Source organism: Rutidosis leptorrhynchoides, chromosome 8, assembly GCF_046630445.1.
Source record: "Rutidosis leptorrhynchoides isolate AG116_Rl617_1_P2 chromosome 8, CSIRO_AGI_Rlap_v1, whole genome shotgun sequence".
NCBI lineage: Eukaryota > Viridiplantae > Streptophyta > Magnoliopsida > Asterales > Asteraceae > Rutidosis > Rutidosis leptorrhynchoides.
In genome coordinates, this window is record NC_092340.1 from 358,942,496 (window position 1) to 358,954,401 (window position 11,906).

Here is an 11,906-nt window from a genome sequence, read left to right on the forward strand (position 1 = left end):
CACTCCATCCTCTTGAGCATCGTTGTTCCTATCGAAATCACATCTAAGATATTCCGTCTTTTGTCTACTAATTTGTAGGCCATTACTTTCTAAGGCCACCCTCCATTGCTCTAATCTTCTATTAAGCTCCTCCTTGGATTCTGAAACAAGCACGATATCATCGGCAAAATCAAGCACCAAGGGATGCACTCTTGTATCCCTCGAGAAAGCTCGTCAAGGATCAAAGCGAAAAGAAAAGGGCTAAGGGCCGACCCCTGATGCAGGCCCACTTCTATTGGGAAAACTTCAGTATTTCCCACAGGCGTTCGAACACAGAATTTAGCCCCTTCATACATGTCCCTAATAACACAGATATATCTACTCGGGATACTTCTACCATTAAGGGTCTTCCAAATCAAATTTCGTGGAACGCAATCGTAGGCCTTTTCCAAGTCTAAGAAAACCATCTCTAGGTTCTTTTGTTTTTCTCTATACTTCTCCATAAGGCTCCTAATAATATGAATTGCCTCTATCGAAGAGCGCTCCGGCATGAAACCAAATTGGTTCTCCGACACATTCGTTACGCGTCGAAGTCTAGTCTCAATCACTCTCTCCCAAAGCTTCATAGTATGACTAAGTAATTTTATGCCTCTATAGTTATCGCAAATTTGCGCATCCCCCTTGTTCTTATAGATGGGGATAGTCTCGCTCAGTCTCCATTCCATAGGCATCTTAGAGCTTCGAAACATCTTGTTGAAAAGGCAAGTCAACCACCTAATACCATCATCGCCAAGGCACCACCATGCCTCAGTAGGGATCTGGTCTGGTCCAACAGCTTTATTTCTCCCCATCTTACGTAGTGCCAATCTTACTTCCTCATGATTGATCTCCTCACAATCCCTGTTGATCTGGAATTGTTCTATATCAGCTTCTTGCAGATCTTCGTGATGCTCGGGTCTTCCTCCAACGAAGAGAGATGAGAAATACTCTTCCCATCTTTTCCTAATTTCGTCCTCCTTTACTAAAGTTTGACCAGCTTCATTTTTGATAAACTTGATGTTATCAATATCCCTGCGCCTTCGCTCCCTAGCTTTGGCTATCCTGTATATATCATTTGCTCCCTCTTTGGAGTCAAGCTTCCTATACAGATCTTCATATGCCTTTTCTTTTGCCCGGGCTACAGCCTTCTTAGCTTCTCTTTTGGCTTCTTTATATCTCTCTTCAACCCTGGTTCTATCCGTCGAAGTCCCCTCTTGGCAAGTGATAAGCTCCCTGAACCTTAGTTGCTTAAGCGCGACTTTGCTTTGAACCTCATCACTAAACCACCATGATTCTCTATCAGTCTTATGTCCCCTCGATGTTCCTACTGCCACACCTAAGGCTTCCTTGGCAACCTCTCTAATGGTGGACGCCAGACAAATCCACATCTGATCCGCATCATCATTCGGTGTCATTTCTACTGATGCATCAATTCTTTCTACAACCGATGTTTTGAAAGTCACCGCCTTCTCTCCGATCAGCTTTTTCCACAAGATCTTAGGTTGGATGGGCCTCACACTCTTGGTAACTCGTCTCCGAAGAGCCAAATCCATGACCAACAATCTGTGCTGGGAGGAGCATGTCAAGTCAGTCAGTACCTTACAGTCTCCACAAGTCCTAAGATCCCCTTTGCGAAGTAGCAAATAGTCAATCTGGGTACTATGGCCCCCGCTATGGAAAGTTGCTAACTGAGCATCCGTCTTCTTGAAAAATGAATTTGCAACAGCCAAATCGTGTGCAACAGCAAATTCGAGGATAGAGATCCCTTCCTCGTTTCTTATTCCGAACCCAAAGCCCCCATGGGCTCCCGCATATCCCTCGACATCAGTTCCTATATGACCATTGAGGTCTCCACCAATAAGTAATCGATGTTCCTGAGGGCACATCCTCACAACCTAGTCTAGCGATTCCCAGAAGTGTCTCTTTTTAGCTTCTCCAAGGCCCGCATGAGGTGCGTATGCACTAATGACCGTGTAAGTCACCTCCTGGATAACTAACCTAACCGACATAATCCTATCGCTCCGTCGGTCTACATCCACAACATTCTCATTATAGGGTGGTCCTATAATGATTCCAACCCCGTTTCTAGCTACTCTCGATCCCGAGAACCACAACTTGTAGCCATTGGTCTTGACCGCCCCTCGACCCTTCCATCTAGTCTCCTGGACACACAAAATGTCCACTTTACGTTTACGTAAAGTCTCAACAAGTTCATATCGTTTTCCGGTTAAAGTACCCACATTCCAACTACCCACTCTAATTCTAACCGGCTTCGCTATCCTATTGCCGCTTCTAGGCCCTATAAACCTACCCGCCCCAGAACTAGGAGGACATGATCTTAAGTAACCATGATACAGTCTAGAGTCTATCTTATCTAAAAAACAAAAATAGATAAATACAAAATAGATAATACAAAAAATAAATATAAAGTCCCGTAGATAGGATAGGAGTAAGCTAAAAAACAAGTAGAATCGGGAAAATACAGAAATAAAGTATCAAGAAGAACCCAAAGGGTCTAGCCTCGAAGAAGACGACACAAAAATCAAATAAAAACAGTAACCAAAGTAACTCGAAAATAAAAGCACAAAAAAGTATAAGATAATAATAGAAGGAAAAAAATAGAAATAAAAATAAATAAAAGGATACAGATTCAAAAGAAATCAGGATCGAATATATGAGAAACAGATAAAAATATACGTAAAGAAAAAAGAGCAGGTCAACATAAAGCAGATACCCAAGGATAATTAATACTCCGTAATAAAGATAATTAATATATAATTGGTTATAGTATAGTAGAATTAATAATAAAAATGGCAGTTGAAACAACAAAACACAGTAAGTTTGAGGTAGAAAACGAACACTAGCGGCGGTACTTGACGGCAGCGGCGATACACGGCGGCGGCAGAGGAGTTGCTGTTGCAGTTCAGATTTGAGTATATCCCTGCGCGCTGCTTGAGTCCTAGTTGCGTTGACGGCACCCTCTTAATGGAAAGACCTGAAAAAAGCAAAAAAGTAGACCGGAAAAATATTCCGGCGAGTTAGCCGTGACTGCGCGTGGATGCGCGTGGAGCGCGTGTGCCAACAATCACCGGAAAAAAGAATACGATTAGAATCTGCTAGTTAATTTGGGTTTAATGGAATGGGTCTCTGCTTCTAGTTCGGTTTGAATTAGGAGCAATCGTCAAATTTAGTTTTGGGTTATTTTGAGTTTTGGGATGCAAGATTACGGAGAAAATAAAACGGTCGGGAGGAGAGAGAGAAGTCTTTGATTATTCTACTACCCAAACTAAATACTCCATATAAAATACACAGCTGCCTGATTTTTCCCAAAAAAAAAATTAACAAACGCGCCATTCCGCCTAATTTTTCCCAGATATTAACAAACCCCATTTATTTTCTATTTGGCCTACACTTGCGAGCTCTCCTTTGAATCTTCTTCACAACCGCAGCTTTCGTGAATCATGTCTCTATTTCAGGTTTGTTCTAATTATCTCGAAATCTCAACAATCAATGTTAATAACTGATTGTTAATCGTTAGCTTTTGGATAGTTTGAAATCTCACCCTTATTACTCTCTCCAGAAGCTTCAAACCACCACAAATCTCTTAATAACCTTGTTTAATAACTTTTTTGTTATGATTTAGAATAAGGAAAAACTGGTTGTCATTCCCATGATGTTACAAACTGCAAAATATTACAATTATTTTTCATCATTGCTGTTGAATGATACAAATTTTTCTGTGATTGGTGCAGATTGTTCACCAGAAGACTGCAGCTGCTCTTTGTTTGACTACTGTCAAGAACGAAGACACGATGGAGTTTAGCAAAATATTGGAGGCCATCAAGGTTCATTTCTTGTTTAAACGTTTCTGATTTTAGCAGAACATAATTGTTATTTGTAGAGTTTGCAACTTTGACCTAATTATTATTAAATGGTTGATAACTTGATGCTGTAGTTTATTGCACAATTGTTGATATGACTGGAACTGGTATCTTATATGAAACTAGACTTACCATCAGGCTCATTTCATAGTACGGAATCCTGATAACGATTCACCCGCTCAGTTTGAATATGGGGTCCATCTCAGTTAGAAAAGGAGGTTCATGTTCTTCAATCAGTGCATGGTTTCTGTGTATGCAGATGGATGATAAGTTGTAAACAAACTTGCAAAGTTAAGCATATATTAGGTGGTGCTTGACTGTTAGGATGTGCATTTCGATATTACTTATGAATAAAGGATTGTGTGAAGGAGTGTTGTGTTGATTTATTTGCTTGTATTTATCAGGTTTGAGGGAGTTTCATGGAGCTTTGATGAAAGTCCGGTTGCTTACGTTGCAGAGGAACAAGCTATCCGCAAACCAACATTCAATGATTTGGGTTACAAACATTATGGTGGTCGTGGTTCCAATCCCACCGATAACGATTGTGGTAGTTGGAAAGGTGAAGCCTATGCTGGAAAACGGCATCCTGCTTTTTTTGTCGTGAATATTAACAGGTTCGACCTTTACTAAATTTTGTCAATATGAGAACTCCTGATATAAAATTTATTGTACTTTTATGAAATTTTATTGTATTGCTTATAGTTGCTTCCGTGAGATGTACTGTTTTGATGTGCTTAGTAAACCATGGCTTTCAGATTGTAGTACGATGATATTATCTTCCATTTGAGGAGCACCGGAATTATAAAATCGGTGAACGTTCTAAGGTATATATCCATGAGACTCATTTTTAAATCCTTAACAATGTTCCTAGTTTCTGTAGTTAGTTTAGACACCATAACTTTTATAGGTCATAATATAGTCATGTACAAAAGCAATATTAAGCTTTGATTCTCCTGATTGTAAGTTTGGAAATGTCAGTGGTATTCAAGCGTGAAGTATGATAATATGTATGTTGTATTTAGTAACCTACTTACTAGATTACTGTGTCATGAGGTAAATTCTGTAGCTCCAAGAATCACATGCTAAGATCAATAGTGGTAAAATGGTAAAATGGGCAGACTTTGATTTTGAAATCATGAGTTATGTTTTAATTGACAGAATATATGTAGGTTCACATACTGACCAGTGACCAAATATTCATTTGTCACAGTTAAGTAAAAACACTTGGAACATGTATGCATCAAGATGAGTATGCACCAACACACAAGAAGACTAATGGAGGTAAGCAGCCTTATATTCTTTGTTTAGATATTTGTGTTTCTCGATTGATATATGTGAAGACCCGTCCTAATCCATCCGAACGATGTCCATATCGATTATAAACGATTCACAACAGTTGATTACATCGCGAGGTACTTGACCTCTATATATGATACATTTTACAAACATTGCATTCGTTTTTGAAAAGTCAATCTTTCATTACATCAAAAGTTGACAGGCATGCATACCATTTCATAATATATCCAACTATAATTGACTTAATAATAATCTTGATGAACTCGACGACTCGAATGCAACCTCTTTTGAAATATGCCATGAATGACTCCAAGTAACATCTATAAAATGAGCAAATGCACAGCGGAAGATTTCTTTCGTACCTGAGAATAAACATGCTTTCAAGTGTCAACCAAAAGGTTGGTGAGTTCATTAGTTTATCATAAATAATCATTTCATAATTTTAATAGACCACAAGATTTCATATTTCCATTTCTCATAAACATACGTCCCCTGCATAGAGACAAAAATATCATTCATATGGATTGAACACCTGGTAACCGACATTCACAATATACATATAAGAATATCCCCATCATTCCGGGATCCTCCATCGGACATGATATAAATTTCGAAGTACTAAAGCATCCGGTACTTTGGATGGGGCTTGTTGGGCCCGATAGATCTATCTTTAGAGTTCGCGTCAATTAGGGTGTCTGTTCCCTAATTCTTAGATTACCAGACTTAATAAAAAGGGCATATTCGATTTAATAATCCAACCATAGAATGTAGTTTTAAGTACTTGTGTCTATTTCGTAAAACAGTTATAAAAGCAGCGCATGTATTCTCAGTCCCAAAATATATATTGCGAAAGCATTTAAAAAGGGATTAATGAAACTCACTGTGCTGTATTTTGTAGTAAAAATACATATGACGACATGGAACAATGCAGGGTTGGCCTCGGATTCACGAACCTATATCATTTGTATATTTATTAATATACATAGTTGTAATCGAACATATATATATATGTAAATTTATTAGTTATATTCTTTTTATATTAATAATATTTATATGTTTCATTTGTTCATTTTGTTATATAAAAAAAAAATATTAATTTTAAATATTAATTTTTTTTTTGTTCTATGTATTTAATATATATATCGTTTGTTTGTTAAAATATAGTAACTAATATATTATTAATAATGGTAAAAAAAAATGATAATAAATACAATACATAATATTACTAATAAAGATATTAAAGTTATTAATTTTTGTTAATAATAATATTGATGATAGTTTTTAATTATAAATTTCATAATGACAATAACTGTAGTAAAATGAATAATTTAGTAATAATGGTAGTGAAAATAATCATTTTTAATATTAGTACATAATACTCTTGTTAATAACAGTAATGATTCCTAAATGTTTTAATACTAATATTAATGATAAAGATACTTTATGATATTCATAATAGGAATGTTAATAATAACCATACATATGATATTAATGTTAATATTAATGATGATAATAACCATTTTTATAATAATACTACTAATACATAATGATTTTACATATTAATAACTATATTGATAATAACATTAATTAATACTTAAAGTCATACTAATAATCTTAAAATTCGTCATACTTAATAGTAATACTAACAATTATGATAATACTTACTAATACTTATTTATGGTAGTAATAATAATAATTATTATAATTATAATACTAATAATAACAATAATCATATTCATAGTGAAAACAATAATAATCATCATCTTAATAATACAAGTAATAATAATAATAGTAGTAATAATAATAATAATAATAATAATAATAATAATAATAATAATAATAATAATAATAATAATAATAATAAAAGATCACAACCTTTGAAGAAACAGCTTTTAAAAAAAAATAACCGCTGCCCGGGCTCGAACCCTCGACCTCTCGCTCACCAAGAACACCCCAAGACCACTCCTCCGTTTCTAATTTTCTGATATTACTTCCATTTAACCTCATTTAAACTGTTTTCATCTATTCTCTCTACCTCTTCATCTTAAAAAAAAAAAAAAAAAAAAAAACGACTGAGATACTAGGATTCAATTCAACAAAGCAAGAGTTAAATACTTTGAAACAAAACAATATAAATATCAATTGTTTTTATTTAATTGACAACAAAAAAAAATAAAAAAAAACACAGCAGCCAGGCATGTTCGTCGCTGCCTTTTTAGAAAAAAAAAATTTTGATTTTCGTGATTGAGAAAGAATTGGACAAAGTTTATAACACGAAGTGTATTTCAAATCAATCCTACAATCTATTGGAACCGTCAATTTAACTCGAATCATCAAATACAACTCGAATTTAACCAAGAACAACTCTGTTGACTTTTAAAAAAAACAACTTTGACTTCAAAATTAATCATCAATTTAAGGAATTAGAACAAGAGATTTTGCAGATAGTTTCACTAGAGGAATCCTAACACTTCTGCATTAATACATTTTGATGTTGATTCGAATTTGAATTTATGGGTGAAAAGTTGCAGCGAGTAGATAAAAGAAGGAAAAAAAAAATCAAACTGTGTTCTTGTTTTCCTGTTGTGGTGTTCGACTAAATACCAATACCAGCAGTACATAATTGACAAACAAGATTTTAATTGAATTATTGAAGGAGTGGTTTGCTTGTTGATGACAGAGGGTCACGAGCTGGATAATGTGACAGAAACAGATAACACTGATTTTTGACACATCAATTACGCGTATATATTTATTTTAGTTATTTATTATTTATATATCCATATATCTGTTTAAGCATTTATAGATATATATATATATACAGTTGTATTTTTTGTATATATACATATATATATTTATATAAACCTGTATATATAAATCTGTTTATTTGTAAATAATTTCATAATATGGTAATTACAAGTATAATTATGTTAATATTATTAATAATAGAATTAAATTATTGATAAAAAGTCTAGTAATAATAGATAGTAAATAATATTAATATTAACAATTATACAGATTTTAATAAATCTAATTAATAATAATAATAGTAATAATCTTATTAATGATACAAATAATAATACTAGTTATAATAAAATTAATATTATTATTGATAACTTTAATAATAATAATAATAATACAACTTAGATCTTATATATATTTTATTTAAAAGAAATATTACAAATCTTAATATTAGTACTAACAATAATCATCATGTTTATGTATCATATATATATATATATATATATATATATATATATATATATATATTCAAATTACTATATATAATTATGTTTTACGTATCCAGATTCAATACTTAGATAAATGTATTAATTTATATACATCAAAACAATTTAAACTCAAGTATAACATTATACACTTAATACATTATTAATCGTTGACGATTTATGTTTGAAATCATTTAGTAACAAATTTTAGTTGTTTTAATTTATCTTCCATAATAATTAAATCACTTATTAGTTCTCTATTATATTTATTTTACAATATATGATTATTTGTATGTGTAGTTAATTATATGTACATTTCTATTTACGTTTATAGATTCGTGAATCATCGGGAGTAGTCGAATGTCAAATTGAATTTAAAAAAAGTAGCTCACAAGTTTTGGGACTCAACTTTGGAAACTTTGCTTATCGTGTCGAGATTGTATAAAGACTTAGTTTAAATTTGGTTGGAAATTCCTGGGTCATCACAGTACCTACCCGTTAAAGAAATTTCGTCCCGAAATTTGAGTAAGGTCGTCATGGCTAACAATAAAAAATGTTTTCATGACTCATATAAGCTGATAAATAGAGTTTTATTACCATTGAGTAATATAGATAGGATAATTCGATTACTCGAAGAGTACGAGTGAAGCTATCACGAAAGAGTGAAATGAGAAAGACAATTTTCAATCATAATTTTTTTTTTGACTAGTCATGGTTGAATTCAGAAAATAAGATGCGTCTTAACTTTTGACGTCGTCTTGGTTGAGTTCCGGAATTCAAGGGACTTAAAGAAAATCTTCGAAATCTAAAAGATTTGATTCTTCGGCGAGTAAGGAAATTAAGATCTCTATAATTAAATACGGTGATCTGCCTCGATTACTCTGTCTGATATTTCCATTATAAATTAATCTCTTCCGTTCTATTATTCTCATCATTCCTATACTTTCTTTCTTAGTTCATATATCCAAAAGATTGTGAAAATACTTAATCCAGTTCTAATCCTTGATATTTTCCTAATTATCATTTCGGTCATCCTTCTTTTCAATCTTCCACCAGAAAAATCTGTTTACTTCTACTATTACCTTAGGTGATACTATTCTTAATTATACCGTGTCTTTATATTGCTATTCGTATTAATATCCACAGTTTGTAACCTTCGTGTCGTCATTGGGCTTTATATTTTCTCTTATATTTTGGAGCTCTTTGTCTTTTTATTATCCTCCCGACCTCTAGTAAAGCGAGTAATGATCTAGAATTCGTAAGTATGGATTTTCGAATGAACTTAATGTTCTAAACGAGAAAGAACAAAATCGCACGATTTGATTTGTCAAATTACCAGAATCACTGAGAGCAGAACTATCAAGAATATATTTTCTTGATATGTTCAGAAGTTAATCAGAATGAAAGAGTTATGTAACATGGCACGTGATGACGTTATGGACTGTGAATCATCATGTCCCATTAGAAACTCAGCATGACTTACTGTAATATAATCACGTTGATCAAGTGTCATTATATTATACTAACTCATGCATCAGTTCCCAACATTACTTCAATAACATTCATATTTTAAGCTCGAAAGTTTGCAGAATATAGAAACTAACCGTTTCTATATGATGTACTACTGATAGTACGAAGAGATTAATGATTTCAGATAAGATTAGTCATGAAAATATATTCAGAAATATCGAGGATATTTATAATGAAAGATACAATAATATCTTTGAATATCTAAGATCAGAGGATGATGGAGACTATTATCTACAAGGGTTTAGAGTAAGGAGCAAGATATTCACTAAAGACTTTAGCAGACCTTGAATCATTTGGATTCTTTGAAGTCAAACTTATTCTTTGTGATTTGTCCACGGCTTTCTTCCTAGTTTCGCATAATCTGCTTTTCGGTACTAAATTTTCTATTGAATGTTTCCAACATAATGATACACAGGAAGCACGAGGAGGTATATAATTTCGGACGAGAATATTTATGAAAATATCTTCAGAATTATCGAAGATATTGATGATGATATTTTGGAATTTCTAAGTTTGATGGTTGATGGAGAAAGATTTTCCGCAAGATTTTAACATGACTTCAGAGCAAGATATTCTCTAAAGATTTCAACGGATCCAGAATTATCTGGATTCTTTGAATATAGGGTATGATCCTTGTATTTGTCCTTGGTCTCCTTCATGGTTAACTCTATCCGTTTTCCAGTTCAACATTTCTGAGCTTTTCCAACATATTATTCTTTATCATCAAACTTCCGACGACTAAGGTCGTTTACGGTTATCTACAGTTTCTGCTGCTTCATTCAGCTTTTTCAAAGTTCAATGTATTAATTCGTAGGCTGGGTGCTTTTCAAAATTTCCGAATGGAAGATCATTATTCTAAAAGATAAATGTTATACATATAACTGTTGATGTAGATATGCTGTGAGTTTTCAAAGTACTGTTTGCTGATTCTCGGTAATTGATATGGCAGTTCTCGTTACAAGATACGGATGAGTATATGATAGGGTTTCAATGAATAAATATAATGATTTGTCAGAGAGATTTAAGCCAAGAAGTAACGAGGTTTTCGGTATGTCTGCTGGTAATATGGTGGAATATAAAAGAATTCTCCGGTATCAAAAAGGTAATCATATATATCAGGATTATAGTAAGGCTACTTCGAATGAAAAGTCGAAGTTGACTTGTTGAAGCTGTGACAAAATTGGCTACCTTGAAAAGGGATCGCAAGTTATTTTTGCTAATAAATGCCAAAGGATCTGACGCGGCTACGTGTTAAACTTTTACTCAGTTGCCGAGAGTTTCTCAGGTGCATAACTATATGCATAAATCTTTTCCTTCCGTAGATGAAGTGCGGTTGATTCATCCTATCGATTGAGGTGTTTTCAAGAATCATGAAAGGTTTGAACGCAGAATGTAATCGTGAAGATACAAATGAGGTTTAAGACGAAATCAAGTGGCAAACTTGAAGAAGTTTTTAGTTTCATATGTTATAATCAATATTTTAATTCATTTTAATTGTCCAACATTGTTAGTCCACAGTCGATAGTCCACAGTTAGCAGTGTACAAATAATAATTCATATATAGTTTATTATATAATATTCGAATTAATTAATACGTATCGTGACCCGTGTACATGTCTCAGACTCGATCACAACTCAAATTATATATATTATTATAGAATCAACCTCAACCCTGTATAGAGAACTCGATCATTACTGCATATAGAGTGTCTATGGTTATTCCAAATAATATATATAAATGCGTCGATATGATATGTCAAAACCTTGTATACGTGTCCCGATATTTAAAATGTGTAAATTAAATAACAGAAATTAAATAACGATAAATAAAGTGCGTAAAGTAAATAACATAAATTAAATGACGATAAATAAAATTGCGAGAATGTAAATTTCGATAAAATAAAATGTAATCAGTTAGCTAGGAACAATTAGCTAGGAACAGTTAGCGTGGATT

The 11,906-nt window shown here is 33.1% G+C and overlaps 1 protein-coding gene and 1 long non-coding RNA gene across 2 annotated transcripts; one reads left to right on the forward strand and one right to left on the reverse strand.

Moving 5' to 3' along the window:
* Positions 1-1,913: 1,913 nt before the first annotated feature.
* LOC139864667 (uncharacterized) lies at positions 1,914-3,408 on the reverse strand. Its single transcript, XM_071853241.1, has 2 exons — positions 3,366-3,408; positions 1,914-2,392 (listed from the first exon to the last, which is right to left on the reverse strand). The coding sequence occupies exons 1-2, from the start codon at positions 3,406-3,408 to the stop codon at positions 1,914-1,916; spliced, it is 522 nt and encodes a 173-aa protein (XP_071709342.1).
* Positions 3,409-4,651: 1,243 nt separating this feature from the next.
* LOC139861809 (uncharacterized) lies at positions 4,652-6,224 on the forward strand. Its single transcript, XR_011763973.1, has 3 exons — positions 4,652-4,723; positions 5,110-5,180; positions 6,094-6,224. It is a non-coding gene; the product is annotated as an uncharacterized lncRNA (long non-coding RNA).
* The last annotated feature ends 5,682 nt before the right edge of the window (positions 6,225-11,906 follow it).